A 19,321-nucleotide genomic window follows, 5' to 3' on the forward strand; every position below is an offset into this window, starting at 1 on the left:
GAGGGCATGCAGCCCAGAACCATCTTCTCCACCAGTCTAAGCTTTTCTCAAGTTGCTCTCTACTCCCAGGGCGCTAAACTAAGCTGAGCTGTGAACTTCTTTGTGAAGGAGGGCCACCCACCGGGCCTTAGCTAGCTGGCAGCCTCACTGGGCACACTCTCCCCTCTGGGAATAGGAGATTCAGCCTCCTTGGAAGTAAGGAAGTAATTTAGAGCTGGGCAGAGAGGTGAGCAGGCGCTAGAGAGAAAGAGAGAGAAAGAGAAGTTATAGCCATTAGCAGGCTAGGTTCCAGTAATATGGGGCACGCAGGGTGGGGGTGTCTCTTTGGGGTTGTGAGAAGGTGCTTGCAGAGCCATCGAGGCAGACTCACATATGCTCGGGAAGACCCAGCTTAGTCCTGCCAAAAGGCCACCTTTCAAGCCAAGGACCAGACTATCTTTCTCCAGCACCTTTCTCTGCAGAGCCCCAGGCAGCTGGGGGAGAGTACAAAGAGGCCTGGAAAATCCATAAACTGCATAATCAGCCTCTGCGTCTTGGCCTTGGCCGCTTGACTCTGTTTATTGCTTCCTGTCCCTGAAAGCCCTTTACAAACAGAGAAGCTTTGAGGGGGGTAAGTTGGACCTGGTGGGTGGCCTGCGCCTGCCATGTGGAAAGGGCAACTTCCCTAAACAGGCCGCCACCGCCGCCCGCCACGACTCCCCTCCCAGCCCCCAGAGCCTAAGGAAGGTGGGAAGGAGGGGTGGTCCGAGGGTGTGACAGGACCCCCCAAAGGAGGGAGATCCCACAGAGAGCTGTTTACTTTGAAACTGACACAAGACAAGGGTCCCATTTCTCCCCGTTTCCTCAAGGGCCTGGAGGTTAAGCTCTAATGAGGGTGCAGAAGGGGAGCAGAGTGAAAGCTTAGACTCTGACTGACCCCTGCAAGGTGGGGAGGGGAGCAGGGCCCATTCCCTTGGCTGTAGGGACAGTCCTGCTTCCAAGGACCTGCGGGGCTTGCTCAAAGCCTGTTTTATTCTTGTTGTTTGTATTGCATTTTAAAAAAAACAAACAGATTTTTCCTTGTCAACTGACTTTTCTTCCTGACAGTCGCCCTGGACACAGTGATTCAGGGCCACAGGGATACCTGGGAAGGCTGTTTGCTCTTCTTGCCTTGCATCTGGGAGACGGTGGGGGGACATGACACCTGCAGGGTTGGAAGAGGGATGCCATCTCTTGAGAAGGCGGGTGTAGGAAGGCAGTCTTCCCAGAGCTAGGGCTGCCCTTCCCAGCTGGATGTAAGGGGGGCGTTGCTCATCTCTGGGACCTGGGGCTCCCACCATGGTTGTGGTCCCATGGCTTGAATTCCCACCGTCCCTCTGCTGTCCTTCTGCTTCCTTTCTCTACTTGGCTTCCCTGACTTGGTAGACGATTGATCACCGAGCCAGATGTACCCGTTGTTGGAAGGCCTCTTTGATTTGAAAAGCAGGGGAGTTGGGTTGGCCCAGACTCTGCGTGGACCCGCCAGGTGTGAGGGCCACAGGTTTGCCGGTGCTTTCCCTCAGGGGCCGCCGAAGTTGACTTCCACGTGGGACCTGTGTCTGTCTGAACCTGTGCCTTTGGTTGTACAATTCTGAGCCTGCCCCACCTTCCCAGCTCCTTCCTGAAAGTGAAATGCTTCAGTCCTTGCTCAAGAACAAAGGGCCCAAGCTCAGCCCTGCATGTTAATGATTTTCAAGTGTGGCCACTTCCTCCTGCCAGGCCTTGACTCACTCAGGCTGCTGCCCAGTGCGGTTGGGATGGAAACAAACTTGACGAGAGCCCAGACTGGGACAGGGAGGCCCTGCTGGGGTGGGAGTGGGAGCCTGGAGAGCTCCCTTCCAGGTCTGGGATGGCTGTGGCGCAGAGGAGACGTGTGGTGGTACTGAGCTGGGGGCACCCGCTTCTTTTCCATCTCCCTGCTGCTGGGCCTACTCCACACAGCTGTTTCTCTCCTGCTGGGTGCCTGGTGGTGGGACCATTGCCAGGCTGACCCCATGTTCCCAGTCCTTCGGGAGCCCCTCTTTCTCTCTTTGCCCTAGGCACATCTGCAGTGGCTCACCGCTCTAAGTGGGGTGACAGTGCGGTGAGTGGTTGGGACTGTGGGATTTAGGGTAGAATCCTGACTCTACTACTTTCTGGCTGTGAGACCTTGGGCAAGTTATTTAATTCCTTTGTGCTTCAATTTCCTCATCTGCAAAATAACACTTCCTACCTTGCGGTTCTGTTGTGAGGGTGCCAGATAGGTAAAGTGCCTTGCATACTGCCAGGGAGAGTCCCCTGCTGTGGGGTACATGCCCACCCTAGAGCCAGGCTGAATGGAAAGGTCTTGTGGGCGCTCCCTCAGCATTGTAAACTGTTAAGTGCTGTGCACACGAAAAGCACAATCATTTGGAGCAGTCAATATGCTCAGCGTGTTAAAATGATCTGTTCTGGGATTCTTAAATGACAAGGATCAGCAGACCCTGGGTACAAGTCACAGATGTTTCCCACTGTCCTTCCTCTTTGGTTATTTTGCCCACGTGTGCACACACAGGTTCACCATACACAAAGGTACGGTAGCATGAATCTGAATCACCTCATGTCCATCGGCTGTGGGTCTGATAACCCTCACACTCCACACTCAAGGATTCATAGGCCTTGAAGGATGAGTGAGTCATATATTTTCCCCTAGCAAGCAATGCTTGAGCACTAGCTGAATACCTGGTGCCAAGGAACTGACAAATGTCTGGATGCTTTTGGAAGGTCCCAGCGACTGCTGGGTGGGTGCTTTCCATGCCGTCAGCTCATAGCCCTTAGGTCTGGATAACCTTGTAATCCATCTGTACAAACAGGCTGGGACCATTCCAGCCACATCCGCTATCCGACCCGTCCGTCATGCCCATTGTGTGAGGGAGGAAGGTACCGAGTCCACGCAGCCCAGGTTGGTTGCTTCCCTGTAAGAGACCGAGCGGGATGAGTTTGGGCTTGTGGGGTGACTTGGCAGTGTCTTTGTTTGATGGCTGTTGACTGAGCTCAGGTGTGGGGCCCAATGTTTACAGAATCTGGTTGGCTCAGGTTGGAATGAAGAAAATAGATATTCAGGGGGGCAGGGAGGTGTCATGGATAATCCAAAAGGCATTTGTTTAGGGCCTAGAGCCAGAGGTACGGTCTTTTTGCAGATCTCCCTAAATCAAACAGATAGGAACTCTTTTTAACGTGTGCCTACAATGTACATTGGCTGCTACAGGGACTGAACAGTCTGTGAAACTCAGTTCATGGCATCTGGGGACTCAGGTAAGACTCAGAGGAAGTCAGGGGTAAAAGGGCGCTTGGAGATCATATAGTCCTCCCTGCCCATTTTTCAGATGGGAACCTGAAGGTCCAGGAGGTAAAATGACTTGCTTAAGGTCACTTGGCTGGTTCATGATGGAGCTAAAACAAGAATCCAGGGCTTCAAACTGCATCACTCAGTAAGATAATGGTCCTCATACCTTACTGGGCATCAGACTGACCTGGGGAGTTTGTTGATATGCAGATTCCCTGACCATACCCCTAGAGATTCTGATTTAATAGTGGGACCGAGAATATATGTTCTTAGCAGACACCTCAGAGGAGTCTGATGAAGTCTCAACACCCTCTGAGATGCAGTGCTATAGTGCAAAAAGCATTTGCTTCTTAGACTGATAGAGAAGTACATTTTTATTTCCCAAATAGCAGCTGGTAGCCGTGGGGAAACAGGCAGAGGTACAAACGGCTTGGGAGATGAGAGCATGTGGGGTTAAAACATTTGCAAGTTTTAAAACACTTGCAAGTAACTGGTGTGTGAGGAGACTTGACAAGTACACTGGTCTCTGCCTTGTATGGCCATGTAGTTCAGATATGGTGCAATCCTGGACAGCCTCTAGGTCACACGTAACTCAGTGTTCCTACCTGTAAAATGGCTCTGATAAAAGTAGACGGTAATAATCTACCATACTAGATTATTGCGAGGATTAACTGACGTCATGCCCCAGTAATACTGCCTAGCAGTCAGTACGTGGCAGGTTCTCTGATTACACATAATTGCTGGATGAGCGGGGTGAGGGCAGGCTTCTGCTTAATGTCTTTATAGAATGGACTTCTGCTGAGGATTTCATTTGTGGAAAGGGGTCTGGTTCTATAGCTGAAGAAAGGGTACAGGTCCTTCCAGCCCCGGAGGGCTGGCATATAGCCACCTCCTTCTGCAGAGGCGTCATCATGGTTTAATGTCTCATACAGTAATTGGTGCCTCTCTCTGGCCTCAACCCATCCGCCACCCCCACCGGTGTCCCTGCATCCCTGGGAGGTTTCAGTGATGAGAAAGGTCCGATTTGGGACTACGGAGGGATAATTTCTCTCCATTTTTTAGAGCTGTAGACTGCAGCCCCCTGGAGGCAAAGAAAGCTGTTATGGGAGCCCCCCTAAGAGCTCCTGCTCCCTCCCCCTCTCTGTCACATTTGAGGGCCAGGCCCTTCTCTGCACTCCCTTCCAGGAGCTGGTCTTGCAGGCAACCAGGAAGCTGGTATCTTGGCCAGGGTGTGCCACTTCTGGTCAGTTTTGCTGCAAATCAGATCAGCCCAACCTCACTGCCACTGCACCAGATACTATAAAAATCATTCTGGGCAAAGGTGGGGAAAAGATACGGATTCCGGGCCACATTTGGCCCTGCCATCAGTGTAGTGAAGGGAATGGCTTGCAGGGTGGGTTATGGGAGGGTAAGGGTGCTGTTAGTGCACCCTAGTGTGTGTTTAGGAGAGTGTGGCTGTAATTTTAAAAACACAGCTTCAGAGTTGGGTGGAAAGAGAAGTGGATTGAGTTCCTGGGCTGGATGGGAGAGTTCAGGAAAAATCTAAAGACGGTGTCTGTGTCCTGTGGCTGGGGGCCTGAGACGAGCATGTGGCACTGTGTGAGTGAATGGGTTTGAGTGAGCCGGTGCTTGTGGCACACACAGGCACAGGCGCTGTTTTGGAGTGTGCTAGTGTGTGCGCCTGCACCGGGAGAGAGCGCTGGCCCAGGAGTCTGGAGATCTGGGTTCAAATCCCAGTTCTGTGGCTATTGAGTTCTGTGACCTTTGGCAACATGCACCATCTGGAAGTGAGAACATGAGATTTCTTCCTGCCTTCCCAACTGTGATATCTCCAGAGGGCATGTGTGGGCACGTGGGTATGTAGAGGTGAGGTCATGTGGATGAGTGAGGGCCTCCGGTGGGGAGGGGAGAGCTGGCAGCTGGCCTCTGGGCGCCTCAGTTGTGACTGTGGAAGGGAAGATTTGCTGCTACACAAGCCAGGAAGGGGCAGAGGCGAGGAGGAGGGAGTAGCCTGTGGTTGGGAGTAGCTGGGCTGGTAAGTGGCTCTAAATAATCCCATCTGCTGTCTGGGGTGGGCCCTTCTCGCTGGGGTGGAATTTCTGATGGCGTTCTGGCTGCCCAAGGGTGTCCTGGCTGCACACGCAGACGGCCTTCCCGGCCACAGCTGCCGCCTGCTCTTTTGAAGCTCAGGGCCAACCACTCACTGTCGAAGCCGCTGCTCCCAGCCCTGTGCTTGCATTCCTCCCCGGCCAGAGGCCGCACTTCTGAGAAGGCCACTCGGCCGTGTGCCTGTGCTCCCACTGCACAGGGCCCAGGGAGCCTCTCCCTGAGAGGGCAGGCCCCTATCAAACCACCCCGTACCCCGCAGCCCCCAGCAGAGTGGGAGGCCTGGCAGTTCAGGGCCAGTGTAGTATTCCAGTCACTTCTCCTCTGCTAGGAAGCTCCTCAAGGCACAGAGTGTAGGCAGGAATGGGGCTGTTGGGCCAGCTCTCTGCTCCGCTCAGAGGCCCCAGAGCCCCCCAGCCTGAGGCCCCAGAGAACCCTGAGGAGAGGCCTTTGTGCTAGACATGCTTCCCTTTCAGGGCTGGACTGAAGATCATAACCCCAGGCTGGACCCCTGGGCCTGGCCGGAGACTCAGCCCCTGAGAACTGCGTGGCCTTAGGGCTTGCTAACAGCTGCCCCTCACTGAGAGCATCTGGGTGGGGAGCTGGTGCGTGCCCATCACGTGAGTCCCCCGCAGGAGCCGATTTGAGGAGGTGTAGGTATCCTGTTCTACAGATGAGGGCACTCACTCACTTGAAGATGGTCCTCCCCGCTCCCCCACACACACATCCTGAGGATCAGGATGGAAGCTGAGCTTGGCCCTGAGCTAAAACACCACCTTAAAACTGTACTCTGTGGCTTCTTATCCCAGACTCAGCCTCAGTAAAAACCAAATTGTGGTTTCCTCTCCACCAGGAGCTTCCTGGCCAGACCTGACCCTGCTCTGCCCCGGTGGGCCCTGCATGCTGTAGTCTGACCTCCACAAGAGCTGTGGCCCCCGCCATCACCTTGCCCACTGGGCCTTATTCTCCCCGGCAACCCCACCAGGAGGTGGGCAGGTCCCTGACCATGAGGGAGCAAGGAAGCACCACTGGAGAAGTGGAACTCGTTCCCACTGAGGCAGGAGTGAAGATGGCTTCTGAAATAGTCGAGGCAGGAAGGATTAAGTTGGGATTCTAAGGATTTACAAAAGTTTTAAACCCCTGGATGCTCTATGGTTCACTTTCTTTTCTTAAGATATTTTTTCTGTCATCATTCAGGTTTTTTTGCTGTTTTGTTTTTTTTTTTAATTTTTTAATTGGGGAATATTGGAGAACAGTGTGTTTTTTCAAGGCCCATCAGCTCCAAGTCGTTGTCCTTCAATCTAGTTGTGATCTAGTTGTGGAGGGCACAGCTCAGCTCCAAGTCCAGTCGCCATTTTCAATCTTAGTTGCAGGGGGTGCATGCAGCCCACCATCCCATGCGGGAATTGAACCAGCAACCTTGCTGTTGAGAGCTCGCGCTCTAACCAACTGAGCCATCCGGCCGCCCCTCCGGAAGCTCAGCAGCAGCTCGTTGTCTTCAATCTAGTTGTGGAGGGCGCAGCTCACTGGCCATGTGGGAATCGTACCAGCAACCCTGTTGTTCAGAGCTCGTGCTCTAACCAACTGAGGCGTCCGGCTGTCCCTGTCTGTTTTTTAACTAGAGAGACAGTATAAGGTGGCGATTAAGAAGAGCATGGACTCTGAAACAGACTGTTGGAATTCAAATTTTGGCTCTGTCACTGACTGTGTGACCCTACATGAGATGTTTAAACTCTGTGAGCCTTAGTTTCCTTTTCTGTACAGCGGGTATAATAATTGCTTTACTGTGGGGCTTTGATGAGATAATATATGCCGAGCTCTTGAAAAGTGCACGGCATCTAGAAAGTGCTCATAGATATGGGCTGTGATTGTTGTTAAAAAGTTATTCATGTCCATTGTAGATAATGTACATAAACAAAAAGAACATAAAAAAAAAAACCACTGACAAGACTGACACTTTGGTATTCTTTATAGGTTATTTGCTTATTTTATTTTTAAATGAATAAATGAACATGAAGCAAAATTTGCGATACACAAGGATTTACGGTGAAGTTTCCCTGCTGTCTTTTATGACCTAATTCTTCCCAGTAACGACCAATATTATCAGTTTCTTACGAATCCTTTCGGAGTCCTCTCTCTAGTTCTCTCTCTCTTTCTCCCTCTTCATACATACAGACATACACATACCACAATGCGCAATAGTATACAGGCACGTATTATTGTACTTCACTTTATTGTACTTCACAGATGTTGTGGTTTTTACAAATTGAAGGAGAAATCTCCGCCAGCAAACATTACAACACAGTTGCGATGCTCAGTATTACACTGTATTACAGTGGTCCAGAACTGAACCCCTGAACCCGCACTATCTCCGAGGTCTGCCTGGAGTGACTCCACTCGGGTTTCGTGCCTTGCGTTTTTCCCCGGAGCCGTAAGTCTTGGGCATAGAGACATACAGAGATGTCTCATTTTTGTTTACTGTTGTAGAGTATTCCATTATATATATTATATGAATTCCATAGAAATGGAATTAGGATTAATGGGTGGGTGCAAAGTGTGTGTTAGTGTGGGGGGCAAGGGGTAGGAGTTGGGACTTCTGTTCTCTGGACCCTTTTCTGCTCACCCCGAGCACCTTCCCTAATCTTGATTCCTTGGCCTGGATTCCCGGGGCATACTCAGATACTAAGTTAAATATTGAATGTGGCGTTGTTGACTGACCACCTGTCTCGGGCCCGGAGACATCTCCTGTGGCTGTCCAGACTTCAGGGCTCAGCCCCAGACCATGCAGGCTCCGCCTGTGGAGGGGCCCTCCGCCTCACTGCCTGAAGGAGAGGCCCAGGTAGGAACAGCTGGATCCTCTTTCCCAAGAGGCTGGACTTGGGCCAGTATGAGCTCATGCCTGGAGCCAGCCCAGCTTCACTGCCATGTACCTGAGCTCAGTGGCCTCCTTCTCCCAGTTTGAGCCATTGCACTCAGTCCCAGGTCCAAACACATTCACGCCAGCCCAGAGCGCCCCCCCAGAGCTGTGGCTCCCAGCTGGGACAGTGGGGAGCAGTTCCAGTCCATCTACTAAGGTTTGATCTCCTCCCAAGCACCTGGGTTGAGTGTCTTGGCTGAGCTTGTAATGTTTGTTGATGGAGAGAGGGATTGTTGTGGAAATAGTCCCAACCAGTTCAGGTAGAGGTGGAAAACAGTTGGTTGCCCTGGCAACTTGATAACCTTGGTGGGGTAGGAAAAAGGGTTTTGTAAGGAAACTGCCAGGGTTCTGTCTTTCCTTTCAGATGAGGCTTTGCTTGAAGACTCCTCCCTTTTCCTCTTGCTCCCTGACATGAGGACATACCCCCAGCCTCCCCAGGGACTCTGCCCCATTAGGACTCAATGCAATTCATAGTTACTGAGTTCTTGCTGAGACGCTGTGCTCAGCTCCAGGGAATATAGAGGGGGGTCAAACCCAGGGACTTAGTGTCACATCTGGAACCAGACTTCCTAGGCTCAATTGTCAGCTTGGCCACTTGGCTGTGTGGCTTTGAACAAGTTACTCGCCTCATTTTTCTATATAAAGTGGAAAAAGCAGTGGTAATATGAACCTCATAGGGCTGTAGAGAGGCTAAAAGGAGGTGACCTGGATAAGGCCCTTGGAATAGTGGTTGGCACATCGAGAAGCAGACTATAGTGTTATGTTATCATTATTACTATTATTACCATTATCTACCAAGATGAGCCAAACAAATGTCATGTTACTCGTACCCGAGGAACTTCATCTTGGATCTTTTCAACTGGAAGGCAGAGTTGGCTTCTTGACGGTGCTTTTTATGGCAGCCAAACCTGATATTTGGGCCTCAGGAGCAGAGGTAAACGGTGGTATCCTTAGGACTGAGGCTCTGGGGACAATCCTTCCACAGCGGAGGGACCTTATTAAGTTCCTTTGAAACCTTTTGTCCTAGTCCTTGCTTAACAGCCCCCACAGGCTACAGGCTACAGAAGTTGAGGTGAGAGAAAAATTAAGACAGAAAATGTCTCCCCCCCACCACCTTTTTTCTTCTACAGATAGGTAAAAGACTTTTTGGGGGAGAGGGTTTTTTTTTGTTTTTTTCTGCCCCAGCCTCAGATTAGACCAAATGATGGGGGATGGCCCAGAGAGGTAAGTGGCTAACTCAAGGTCACACAGCAGGGCATGCCTGAGCTGAGTTTGTCTCTTTTTCTCTTCCTCCTCCTCTTAGGTCCAGCCAGGCCTCCTTTCCCCAATGGCTGTACCCAAGGGTCCTCTCTGCTTTCCTAACCCCAATCCCCCCTGCTCCGGGGGTGGGCACAGGTGGGCTGCCCAGGAGCTCCAGGCACCTAGGGAATGAGGCTGGCTTTGTTGCAGCCCCAGCAGCTGGTTTGGGTTTCCATTAAGCCATTTCCAAGCGTTGGGGCAGGAGCAGGAGGCTCGGCATTTAAAGGTCACCCGGCTTTTGAAGCTGCAGTGACATTAATAGCTTGGGAAGAAAACAAGCCTGTGCAGGGGCAGGAGGACAAGGCGCCTCTGTCAGGACTGTCCCCTCCTCCAGCCCTCTGGAAGCTCACACATATACACACACACTTACACACTTGTACACACACACGCACAGACACACGCAGACGCTGAGAGCTTCTCTCTGTCTCTTGTCCCACTCTCCCTGCATTTCTCTCCCTTTTGGGGCCTCTCCAGCGCAGAAGCCAAGAAACTAAGCAGACGTCTCTGCACCCCGCCCCCACCATGTCTGAGGTGACAATTGGACAAGAAGGATGCAGCTGCCCTGGGCTCAGCAGCCTCTCCGTTAACACTGCCATTACCCACTTGAGGTCTCCCCAGGACTTAGCCATGGTTACACAAGCGTCCCAGGGGTCATATGACCTCATTCTGGCCCTGCTGCGTTCTGCAGCCTGGATTCCTGCTGAGACAAAGTTAGTCCAGGCCTCCTCTTCTCATACGGGAAGTGAAAGGGCTGCCAAGTGGGTTGTGTCTTGCTCTCCAGTTCTAATCACTTGGTAGTGGCTTGCTCAGAGCGCTGTGTTGAGAAGAGTTCTGAGACTGTGTGGGCTCCACAGGACAATAATACCTGGATGGATTAGTGATGTCTGCCAAGGACATGGGATATAAATTGATGGCCAGTGTGCCTTGTATTTTCTACCTCGGGAATAAATTATTTTGAAACTCTTGAATCTTGGTTTTTAAGACCCCCGCTCCTTTCCTTTTTAGTCAGTCCGAGGATGGGGTGGGGCCGATTCTTGTGTTGAGAGAGAAACTGCTGTTTGCCCTTTCCCTGGGAGCAGCCATGGCCTGAGCCCTGGGACACCACCTAGTGGCCTGGCGTGGTGGTGCCACTGGGCTGGGCCCAGATCTTAGATAAGGGACAACTAGTCCCTCTGCTGGCCATGATCAAAGCAATTGTAGATGGATCACAAGATCCGATCCCTGGGGATTTTCAGAGAAGGAAGCCAGGGGGGTGTGGGGACAGAGCTGGACTTGGGTGGTCCCACCCACTTCCAGAAGAATAGAGGTGGGCAGGGAAGTCTTGGCAATTGAGACTTCAAGCCTCACACCCTTCTAACCCCCACCTTTCAGAGGTGGGTCCTGATCCTCAGGGGAGTGCAATGTCAAGTCAGGTCTTGAAGAGGGTCGACCTCCTGCCTCCTGGAGCTGGCGCTGGTGTGGACAAGGGACCAGCCTGACATCAGCCTGTGGGCCAAGGAGGAGGCCCTCAGGCCAGGCGACAGAAGGCTCACGGAACCTTAACCATGTCACTCGTCTGCCTTGGCCTTAGTAGCTTCATCTGTGAAGTGGGATAGTAATGCGTGCCCTTATGTAAATGGTAGTTTTGTTGTGAGGACTAAGTGAGAACATGGAGGAGGAAGGGCTTTGGAAACGAAAAAGCCCCACCCCTATGCTGTGAAGCCGGTGGAGGAAGGGAATGGAAGACAATCCAGTTATTGTGCTCCCGAGTCTCCCGTTCTTTACTTACCCACCTAAGAAATACCTATGACGGAGCAGGCACCGGTTAAGGGATGCCACAGCGAGTAAGGCAAAGACCTTGCCCTCAGGGAGCTTACATTTGAACGGGGACTATGGTCAATGACAATTAAGCGTGTAATCTCTCTGGGGGCCTGTTTCACAAGGATAAAGGGTTAGAGAACACCAGCAGATGGGGTGGCTGGTGTTGCCTTTCGGATAAAGTAACAGAAGGAATGGAGGGAGGCAGCCATGTAGATACTTAGGAGAGCATGGAAAGCAGTACAAAGAGTAAGTTCAGAGGCCCCTGGATGGGAGCAGGCAAGGCTTGTTGGACTAGCAAGGATCCAGGGTGGCCAGTGTGAGTGAGGGGAGGGGAAAGAATGAGGGTCTGCGTATACGTGTGTGTGTGCGCGCGTGCGTGGCTTGAGGGCAAAGTCAGGATGTGGTGCAGGCAGGACCACGTGGGGCCGGGTGGGCTCTGATGAGGCTCTGGGTGGTGTTCTGAGGACATGGGACCACTGAGGGGTTTGATGCAGAGGAATGACATGACCACCATGATGAGGAATCTGTAGGGAAGCCGTGGGGGAGACAGGGAGCGAGGCAGGCGTGGTAACAGTGGAGGTCGACGAGGGGCCCGATTCTGGAATCATTTTGAAGACAGGGGAGACTGTCTCCTGGACATGGAGAGTAAGAATGTGAGCACTCAAGGATGACTGGCTCCCAAGTGTTAGATCTGAGCCCCATGGAATTGCCATCAGCAGAGATGGAGGAGGCCAGGAGGTGTAGGTTGGGGTCAGAAGAAACCATGAATGCAGCTGACCTGTTATGTTGGAGCTGGTATTGGACATCCAAGTGGAGGCAGCAGGTCAGATATGCAAGTGTGGAGTAGAAGGGTGTATCCCCAGAAGGCCTCCGGGCGAGAGAAATTTGGGAGACAGTATTCGGTATACAGATGGTATTTAAAGCCATAGGACTGGATAAGATCGCTCAGGGTGTGAGCGTACTCCAGGAAAAGGGCCAAGGCCTGTGTCTGATATCACACCAACCTGTCTCATTGGGTGCTTACTATGCTCCAGGCACCCTTGGAAGTTTAATCACAACACCCCTGCCGGGTCAGCATTATCCTTATTTTTACAAACGAGGAAGCTGAGGTTCAGGGTAGTGAAATAATTTCTCCAAGTCACACAGTCTCCTAGGCCCTAGTCTCCTAGTCAGAGTAGGAACCGAGGACTCTGGCTCCTCCTCCTGGGCTCTCACACCCCCCACGTGGACCCTACCTGGCCCTGCCGGAGACTGACGAGGAAGACTTTGGGCAAGGTCAAGAGAACAACACCAGGGCAGCTTGCCCACCTCTCTGGGCCAGGAGGGAGTGACTCAGGCCTTGGCTGTCTCCTCAGGCTTGGAGTGAAGGTTTGCCGCCCCCTGCCAGGCCTGGATTCCTTTACAAGGAAGTAGAAGGCCTGGTTCCCTGGGACCTGGGGGAGGACAGGTGTGGAGTGTCTGCTTCCCAATCCCCAGGTCACTCACAACTCTGAGTTCAGGAGAGCCTTTGAGTTAGCCTCCAAGACTTATAACAGACAGACTCAGCGAGTTTGCTTCACTTCCTTCTTCAGAAGCCAGTCAGGGGTTATCTCCCTGTTTCCCGGCCAGTGTCCAGCAGCTGGGGTTCAGAGAGGTGAAGTGGTTTCCCCAAGGTCACAGAGCCAGTTCTGGGGCAGAGCCAACAGACACCCCTCCCCCCCTCCCTTCCTCAGTGCTGTCTGGGTCACATTTCCTCTGCTGGAATGTCAGCCAGGCTGTGCCCGGTCTCTTGAGCCTGGGGCACACATGGCTGCATTTCTGAGGCTCCTTGGCTCTTAGCCCTGCAAGCCTGACTTGGCGTTTTTGGCTTTTAGGTAGTAGGTTCCTGATTCTGGCCTCCCTATATACTGGCTGTGTGACTTTGCACAAGTTACCTAACATCTCTGAACTGGTTTCCACAGCTATGAAATGGAGACGATGACATTTATCTCTGGAGTTGTAATAAAGATTAAATGTGAAAGTGCCTGGCACAGCTCGTAAACCTAAATCTCCTGCTTTAATTCTTTCATGTGTCTTAAATTGCTTTTCATTTGAGCCGTGCTGGTTACAAAAAAGGCAGCCTGGGACATTTGACTCTGACCCTGAACAGTCCTCCCTGCTCCCAGCCACGCTAGCCACACCTCAGCCCTGGCTTCAGATTGCACTTGAGTTTAGTGAGCGGGCAGGGGGATGGTCCTCTGAGAGTTGGGGGGTCTCAGAGTCCCACGTGGTGCTAATTGTAGGCAGTCTGGCTTGGGAGTCTGAATCCTTGCAGAGTCCCGTGAAAATGGATTTCTGTCCATCAAACACTATTTCCCTGCATTTCTCATTGCTGTTTCTGAGCCACTTTCTCCTCATCCACAGAACCACCCTTTGACAGAAAAGTCTGGGCTTTGCCACTACTGGCTCTGTATCCGTGGGCAACTCCCTCTTAGTCTTAGGTTTAATCTCTTCATCTGTAATGTGGAGCAGGGTTTGGGGCTGGCTTAGAGTTGTCAGCCGTTTCCATGTCACAGCACACACACAAAATACTAGTTTTCAAGGTTTTGCACCTGGGGTAAATAAAAGAGGCTTCTTCCAGTATCCCCTTCCAGAGGAAATTCCAGGGGTTGACATCCACTTGGTGGGGAAGGATTCCCTTAGAATCCCCCTGCCCCATCCACTCCAGGTAGCAGCGTGGCCAGTATACTGACTACTCCTGTATCCCCACCAACTTTCCGGGGCAGTGGCAACAGCTGTCACACAGCTAACCATGTTTCAGTCACTGGGCTGAGGACTTTTTGTTGACTTCTCATTGAAGCTCCATACGTATAGATGAGGGCACTGGGCACAAAGAAGAGAGGAGACTTGTATAAGGACCCACAGCCAGGGAGTGACAGAGCAGGAATTGCAGCCTAGGCCTGAACCAGTGCACTTACTGTAAGTAGTAAACGTGAGAATGACTCTTGGGGGCTTCCTGATACTCAGAGGAACCCAGGGCCTGACTATTCCAGAGGGCTAGTAATGAGGAAAATGTGACGCCCACCATTTTCCTTTTCCCTCCACCAAAGGTGGGTCAGGTCCCGGCTTCTTTCTCTAAGGGACTGCCTTTGGCGAGGTGAGAGCAGGGTCCCTCCATCTCTCTTATTAAATTACTTGAAGGGCAGGATGACGGTGGCTTTATTCCCAAAAGCATTAGCACGAGGCACTGATCCCTATGTGTGACGACATCAGGTGGCAGCCCAGGGCACTGGATTCTGGGGCCTCCTGGCCTTAAGGCCCTTGTTAGAGGCCTCAAGGCAAGTCTCCAGAGCCCAGGACAAAGGCAGTCACCATGGTGGAGCCCCATCTTGGCGGGCATTCTGGCAGTCAAAGCAGCATCCTCCAACCTTCCAGTGTGTTGGTGGTGGGAGGTGTGGGTGCAGGGAGTTGGGGTGTCTAAAGCCAGCCGGGGGAGGCCATGTCATACTTGACTGCCTTCCTGTGTTCATTCTCATAACAAAATTCTTGGCCTGATCATTTGAGGCTTTGGTCTTTCTGGGCTGTGACTTGCTCATCTGGGAAATGACGGGCAGGAGGAGGTTGAATAATAAATCGTGCTTTACCAGCCAACAGACTACTACGTGGGCATGAAAAATGACGCAGTAGCTCTATATGTTCTGACATGGGAAGATGGCTATAATAAAGTATTAAGTGGAAAATACAAGTTGCAAAATAGAATTTCTGGTTTGATCACATTTCAGTAAGACAAATTCATACATATGGTAGTATATGCATAGAAAAAGGATCGAGGTGTAGATATACCACTGTGCACCAGTTTTCTTTGGGAGTGGGAGGGGATTGTAATTCTGTAACATCAGTGCCAGGGGGCTGCATGGAGGCCATGTGTTTCTAGTTTTCCATTCTTGAAAACAGCCCACCTCCCTGGGACTAGGCACACACCTACCCAGCAAGGCCCAGAACATGAGGCCTGGATAATTTCCACATCCCTCCAAAGAAGTAGAGGTTTGGAGGAGGTTAGAATCTCAGCATGTTGGCTCTGGAAAGCACTGGGGGACAGTATGAGGTCCCATTTACCTGCGAGGGGACTAACAGAATGAGACAGACAGAATGGGTAGTGATGGGTCTTCTGACCCCAGGGTGCGGGAGGGTCACTGCACCTTCCTCACCCCCGTGGGCTTGTCTTCCTTACATCATCAGTTATCTGACTTTTGAGATCACGGCAAGGAAGATCAGCACATTGATTTGCTCACACAAACATTACTGTATCAGCTATTAAGATTATAACACAAGTCCTAGAAAAGGGAAAACAGGTTTGCACCTGTTTCATCAAACTTAAGAATATCCTTTGATAGAACAGTCCCTTAAACTAAAGCTGCCACTTTTCTATAATTAGCAAAATTACTGTAAAACTTGGGATACGCATGAGACAGTCAGAACTTGATTTTAGACACATGCAACTCAATTGACTGCACTAACAGAAATGTGACCTTGGCAGTGATTTACATGCCTGCATCTGAGAAGGCAGGTTGGTGTTCTGTCACAGATTTAATGGAGTTCTGTACAAATTGGATGCCATGATGGTGGGACCATGACGTTGGGATTGTAGGGTGGGAAGATGAGGAAAGCAAGAACCAGATGGGGCTGGAGACCAGAGGGGCAGGACATCACCTATCCAGAGCCCCTCCTACCCCAATGAGATCCTCAGGCATCCTTCGCAGTGTGTGTAGTGGTGGAGACCAGTGGCTCAGAGGCCATAGTCCTGGGTTCAAATTCCGGCTCTGCCACTTCCTTAGCGTTTATGCCTGAGTTTTCCCATCTCCACAAGGGGACACTAGCACCTACCTCATTAGTGTGTCATGAGTTAGCCAACACAGAACGCTTAGGATGGTGCCTGGCACAGAGTAGGCCCTTGCCAACTGGTATAGCTCTCCTGTGTTAGTGAAGAACTATGGCTGTTTAATTATTGCAGCTGGAGAGGAAGCAGAAGGAAGCAGTTCTCCCGTGGGCGTGGCAGGAGTCACCCTAATTCCCTCGGCCATCACCCTGATGAGCTCCAGTCTGTTGCGTGCTGCCCCTGACTCTGTCTCCCTCGGTTTCAGGTGCGACCTCCGTGGAGCCGGCCCCAGGATGCTCCGTGGGTGTGGATGACTAGCCGTCCAGCCCCCCACGGCCCAGGCCCGGATGCCGCCGCCCCTCGAGGACCGCTCCCCGAGGGCCGCCGGTGGCCCAGCGCCTTAGTCTCCTGACCGGTCTGGTCCCCGCCTGGCCGCCCAGGGGCCGGGGGAGGCACGGGAATAGCTTCCCGAGCCCGCCGAGTGCGCGGCGACGGCGCAGGGACCCGGGGGAAGGGGCTCGGCGCCGGCGGGCAGCACTTTCGCCCAGCGCCTCGGCAAAATGACCAGCCTGTTCCGCCGGAGCAGCGGGGGCAGCGCCGGGGGCGGCTCCGCCGGGACGCGCGGGGCCGGGGGCAGCACGGCGGCGGCTGCCTCGCAGGAGCTCAACAACAGCCGGCCCGCCCGCCAGGTGCGCCGCCTCGAGTTCAACCAGGCCATGGATGACTTCAAGACCATGTTCCCCAACATGGATTACGACATCATTGAGTGCGTCCTGCGCGCCAACAGCGGCGCAGTGGACGCCACCATCGACCAGCTGCTGCAGATGAACCTGGAGGGGAGTGGCGGCAGTGTCTACCAGGACAGCTCTGATTCCGAGGACAGCATTCCCCCAGAGGTAGGGGCGAGGCCCTGGTAACTCACCAGGAGCTCCAGCGCTCTTTGACCTTAGAGGACTTGGGTTATACCCCGGTCTGGGTTCTAACTAGCGAGCAGTCTTATTTTTCCTAAGGAAACCGTACCCAAGTCAGTCAGTGGCCTTGTTTTAGGGGCAGGAATCATACAGTCGTTCAACAAGCACCAAGCATCTACTCAGACGTGGTACTAGACCCTGGGGCAGGGCTCATCAGAATCAAAGAACTATTAAAAATGCAGACACCTGGGCCCCATCCAACATAGTGAATGCCAATCCAAACTGGAGCCCTCTGGTCTATGTTTTTCAAAGAAAGGCTACTCTTGAAACTCTGGGTACATCCCAGGGTCAAGTCAGACAAAATTTCTGCCCTCACAGAGCTCACAGTTCAGTGGGGACTAGGGGCAAGAGTCAGACCATGACAGCCTGGAGTAGTAAGTGCTATGATGGTAGAAACGGAAGGAGGAGAGGAGGGGATGGCTTCCCAGAGAGGGGAGGGCTAAACTGAAACTTGAAGGAAGAGTGGAGAGTGAGGGAAAGGGTGTGCAGGCAGAGGGAACAGCTTGTGCAAAGGCTCGGAGGTGAAATAGAGCATGAGTCGCTAGGGAACTGACAGCAGGACCATCTGACAGGATCGTAGAATGAATGGAGACCAGGAGGTTGACGAAGCCTTACTGCTGAGAAAGAGTGGGGCTGAGTCGCTAGAGCAGAGGGAGCCATGGAAGAGGAGTGACATCAGACTTCCTCTGACTGAGGCCTGAGGAACGTGGTAATGAGTGACAGATACCCAAGTGGCTCTCTTCTCACTCCAGGGGGGTGGATGGGGGAGATGTGATCTCCCCGCTGCATCAAGACCCACCTGCTGGGCATGGCCAGTCCTCCCTGGTACCATCCAAGAGTTCAGTACACGTTTGGCACCTCAGCCCCTCAGGACCTGCAGAACTGGGTACAGAACAGGCACACAGAGTCTTTCAGTGAGAAGGTCACTGCCTGCAGGGGCATGTGGCACATGCAGCCGTGAACAATACGGAAGGACCCAGTGGGTGGGATTTGACTCTGCTCTTCATTGAGTCCCAGCCTATGCCAGGCGCCATCCTTGTGCTTTAGATGTATCATCTCTTGTAATCGCCACAAACTTTGTGGGGTGCCATTATTATTCCCCTCATTGACCTAGACCCAGATACGGCCTCAGCGTCCTACTCAGCACAGCCCTTGCAGGCAGCCACTGTCCGTCAGTCAGTGTCGTTCCACAGGGTGAAGCCCACTTGCTCTCCCTCCCTGAGATTTCTCTCTCCAGGTGGAGGAGAAGCTCTGTGGGCAATGACATCTGGCTCATCCTTGTGTCACCTTGTAGCATCTGGGAAAGTCCTGGTACATAGTAGGCATTCAGGGAATGTTGTCGAATGAGTAAATGTTGCTGCTGTCTTTACGCAGCTTCCTTCAGTCTTTTTCCCCAGGAGACCACTCCTTTGACCTGCTTGGATTAAAAAGTGGAGGGAGTATTGGAAAACCCAGACTGTCTTTGTGAAAAGGAGGGGTGAGTGTATGAGAGAGAGAGAGAGAGAGAGAGAGACAGAGAGACAGAGAGAGACAGAGAGAGAAGACACATCCTTTAAATGTGAGCTGGAAGGAAAGTTATCTGCAAACTCTGACCTGTCTACGGTCTCATTTGTTCTGACAGTCTGGCAGGTAGGATACTAATTCCTCTGTCCACAGCACCCACAGCTTTGTGAACCCCTGCAAGCCTTCAACATCCGCTCGATAGGCCCGCACTGTGTGTGCTTCTGTTTTTCTAAGAATCATGCTTTCCAGATTGAGCCCCTCAGCACCCCTCCTCAGCTGTTTCCCCAACCCCCCACCTTTGGAGCTCTGCCTAGGCCCATAGGCAGGCAGTTCCTGAGCCAGCGGAAAGTGCTTCGGAAAATTTATGAGCAGCAGCTGGAATGACAATAACTGCTGACTGGAAAAAGCCCCCTCTCTGGGGACTGATGGATGGTGGGCTGGCCTGAGGGGTAGCCTTGCCACAGAGAAACATCTTTTGTCAGATAAATGGCCAGACCCTGGCCCCCAGAGCACCTGGCAGACATTCATCACCCACACTGAATTAAGCCAGGAGGCTGCAGAGCCGAAAA

At 52.4% G+C, this 19,321-nt stretch overlaps 1 protein-coding gene across 1 annotated transcript in view; it reads left to right on the forward strand.

The window, feature by feature from the left end:
* The window catches only part of CUEDC1 (CUE domain containing 1), a 70,958-nt gene that overhangs the window by 38,979 nt on the left and 12,658 nt on the right, over positions 1 to 19,321 (forward strand). The window contains 1 exon segment of the mRNA XM_033089761.1: positions 16,544 to 17,174. Within this exon segment, the coding sequence (XP_032945652.1) occupies positions 16,839 to 17,174 (336 nt within the window). The 5' untranslated portion in view covers positions 16,544 to 16,838.

The sequence above is a fragment of the Rhinolophus ferrumequinum genome, chromosome 21 (genome assembly GCF_004115265.2).
Source record: "Rhinolophus ferrumequinum isolate MPI-CBG mRhiFer1 chromosome 21, mRhiFer1_v1.p, whole genome shotgun sequence".
NCBI classification, from domain to species: domain Eukaryota; kingdom Metazoa; phylum Chordata; class Mammalia; order Chiroptera; family Rhinolophidae; genus Rhinolophus; species Rhinolophus ferrumequinum.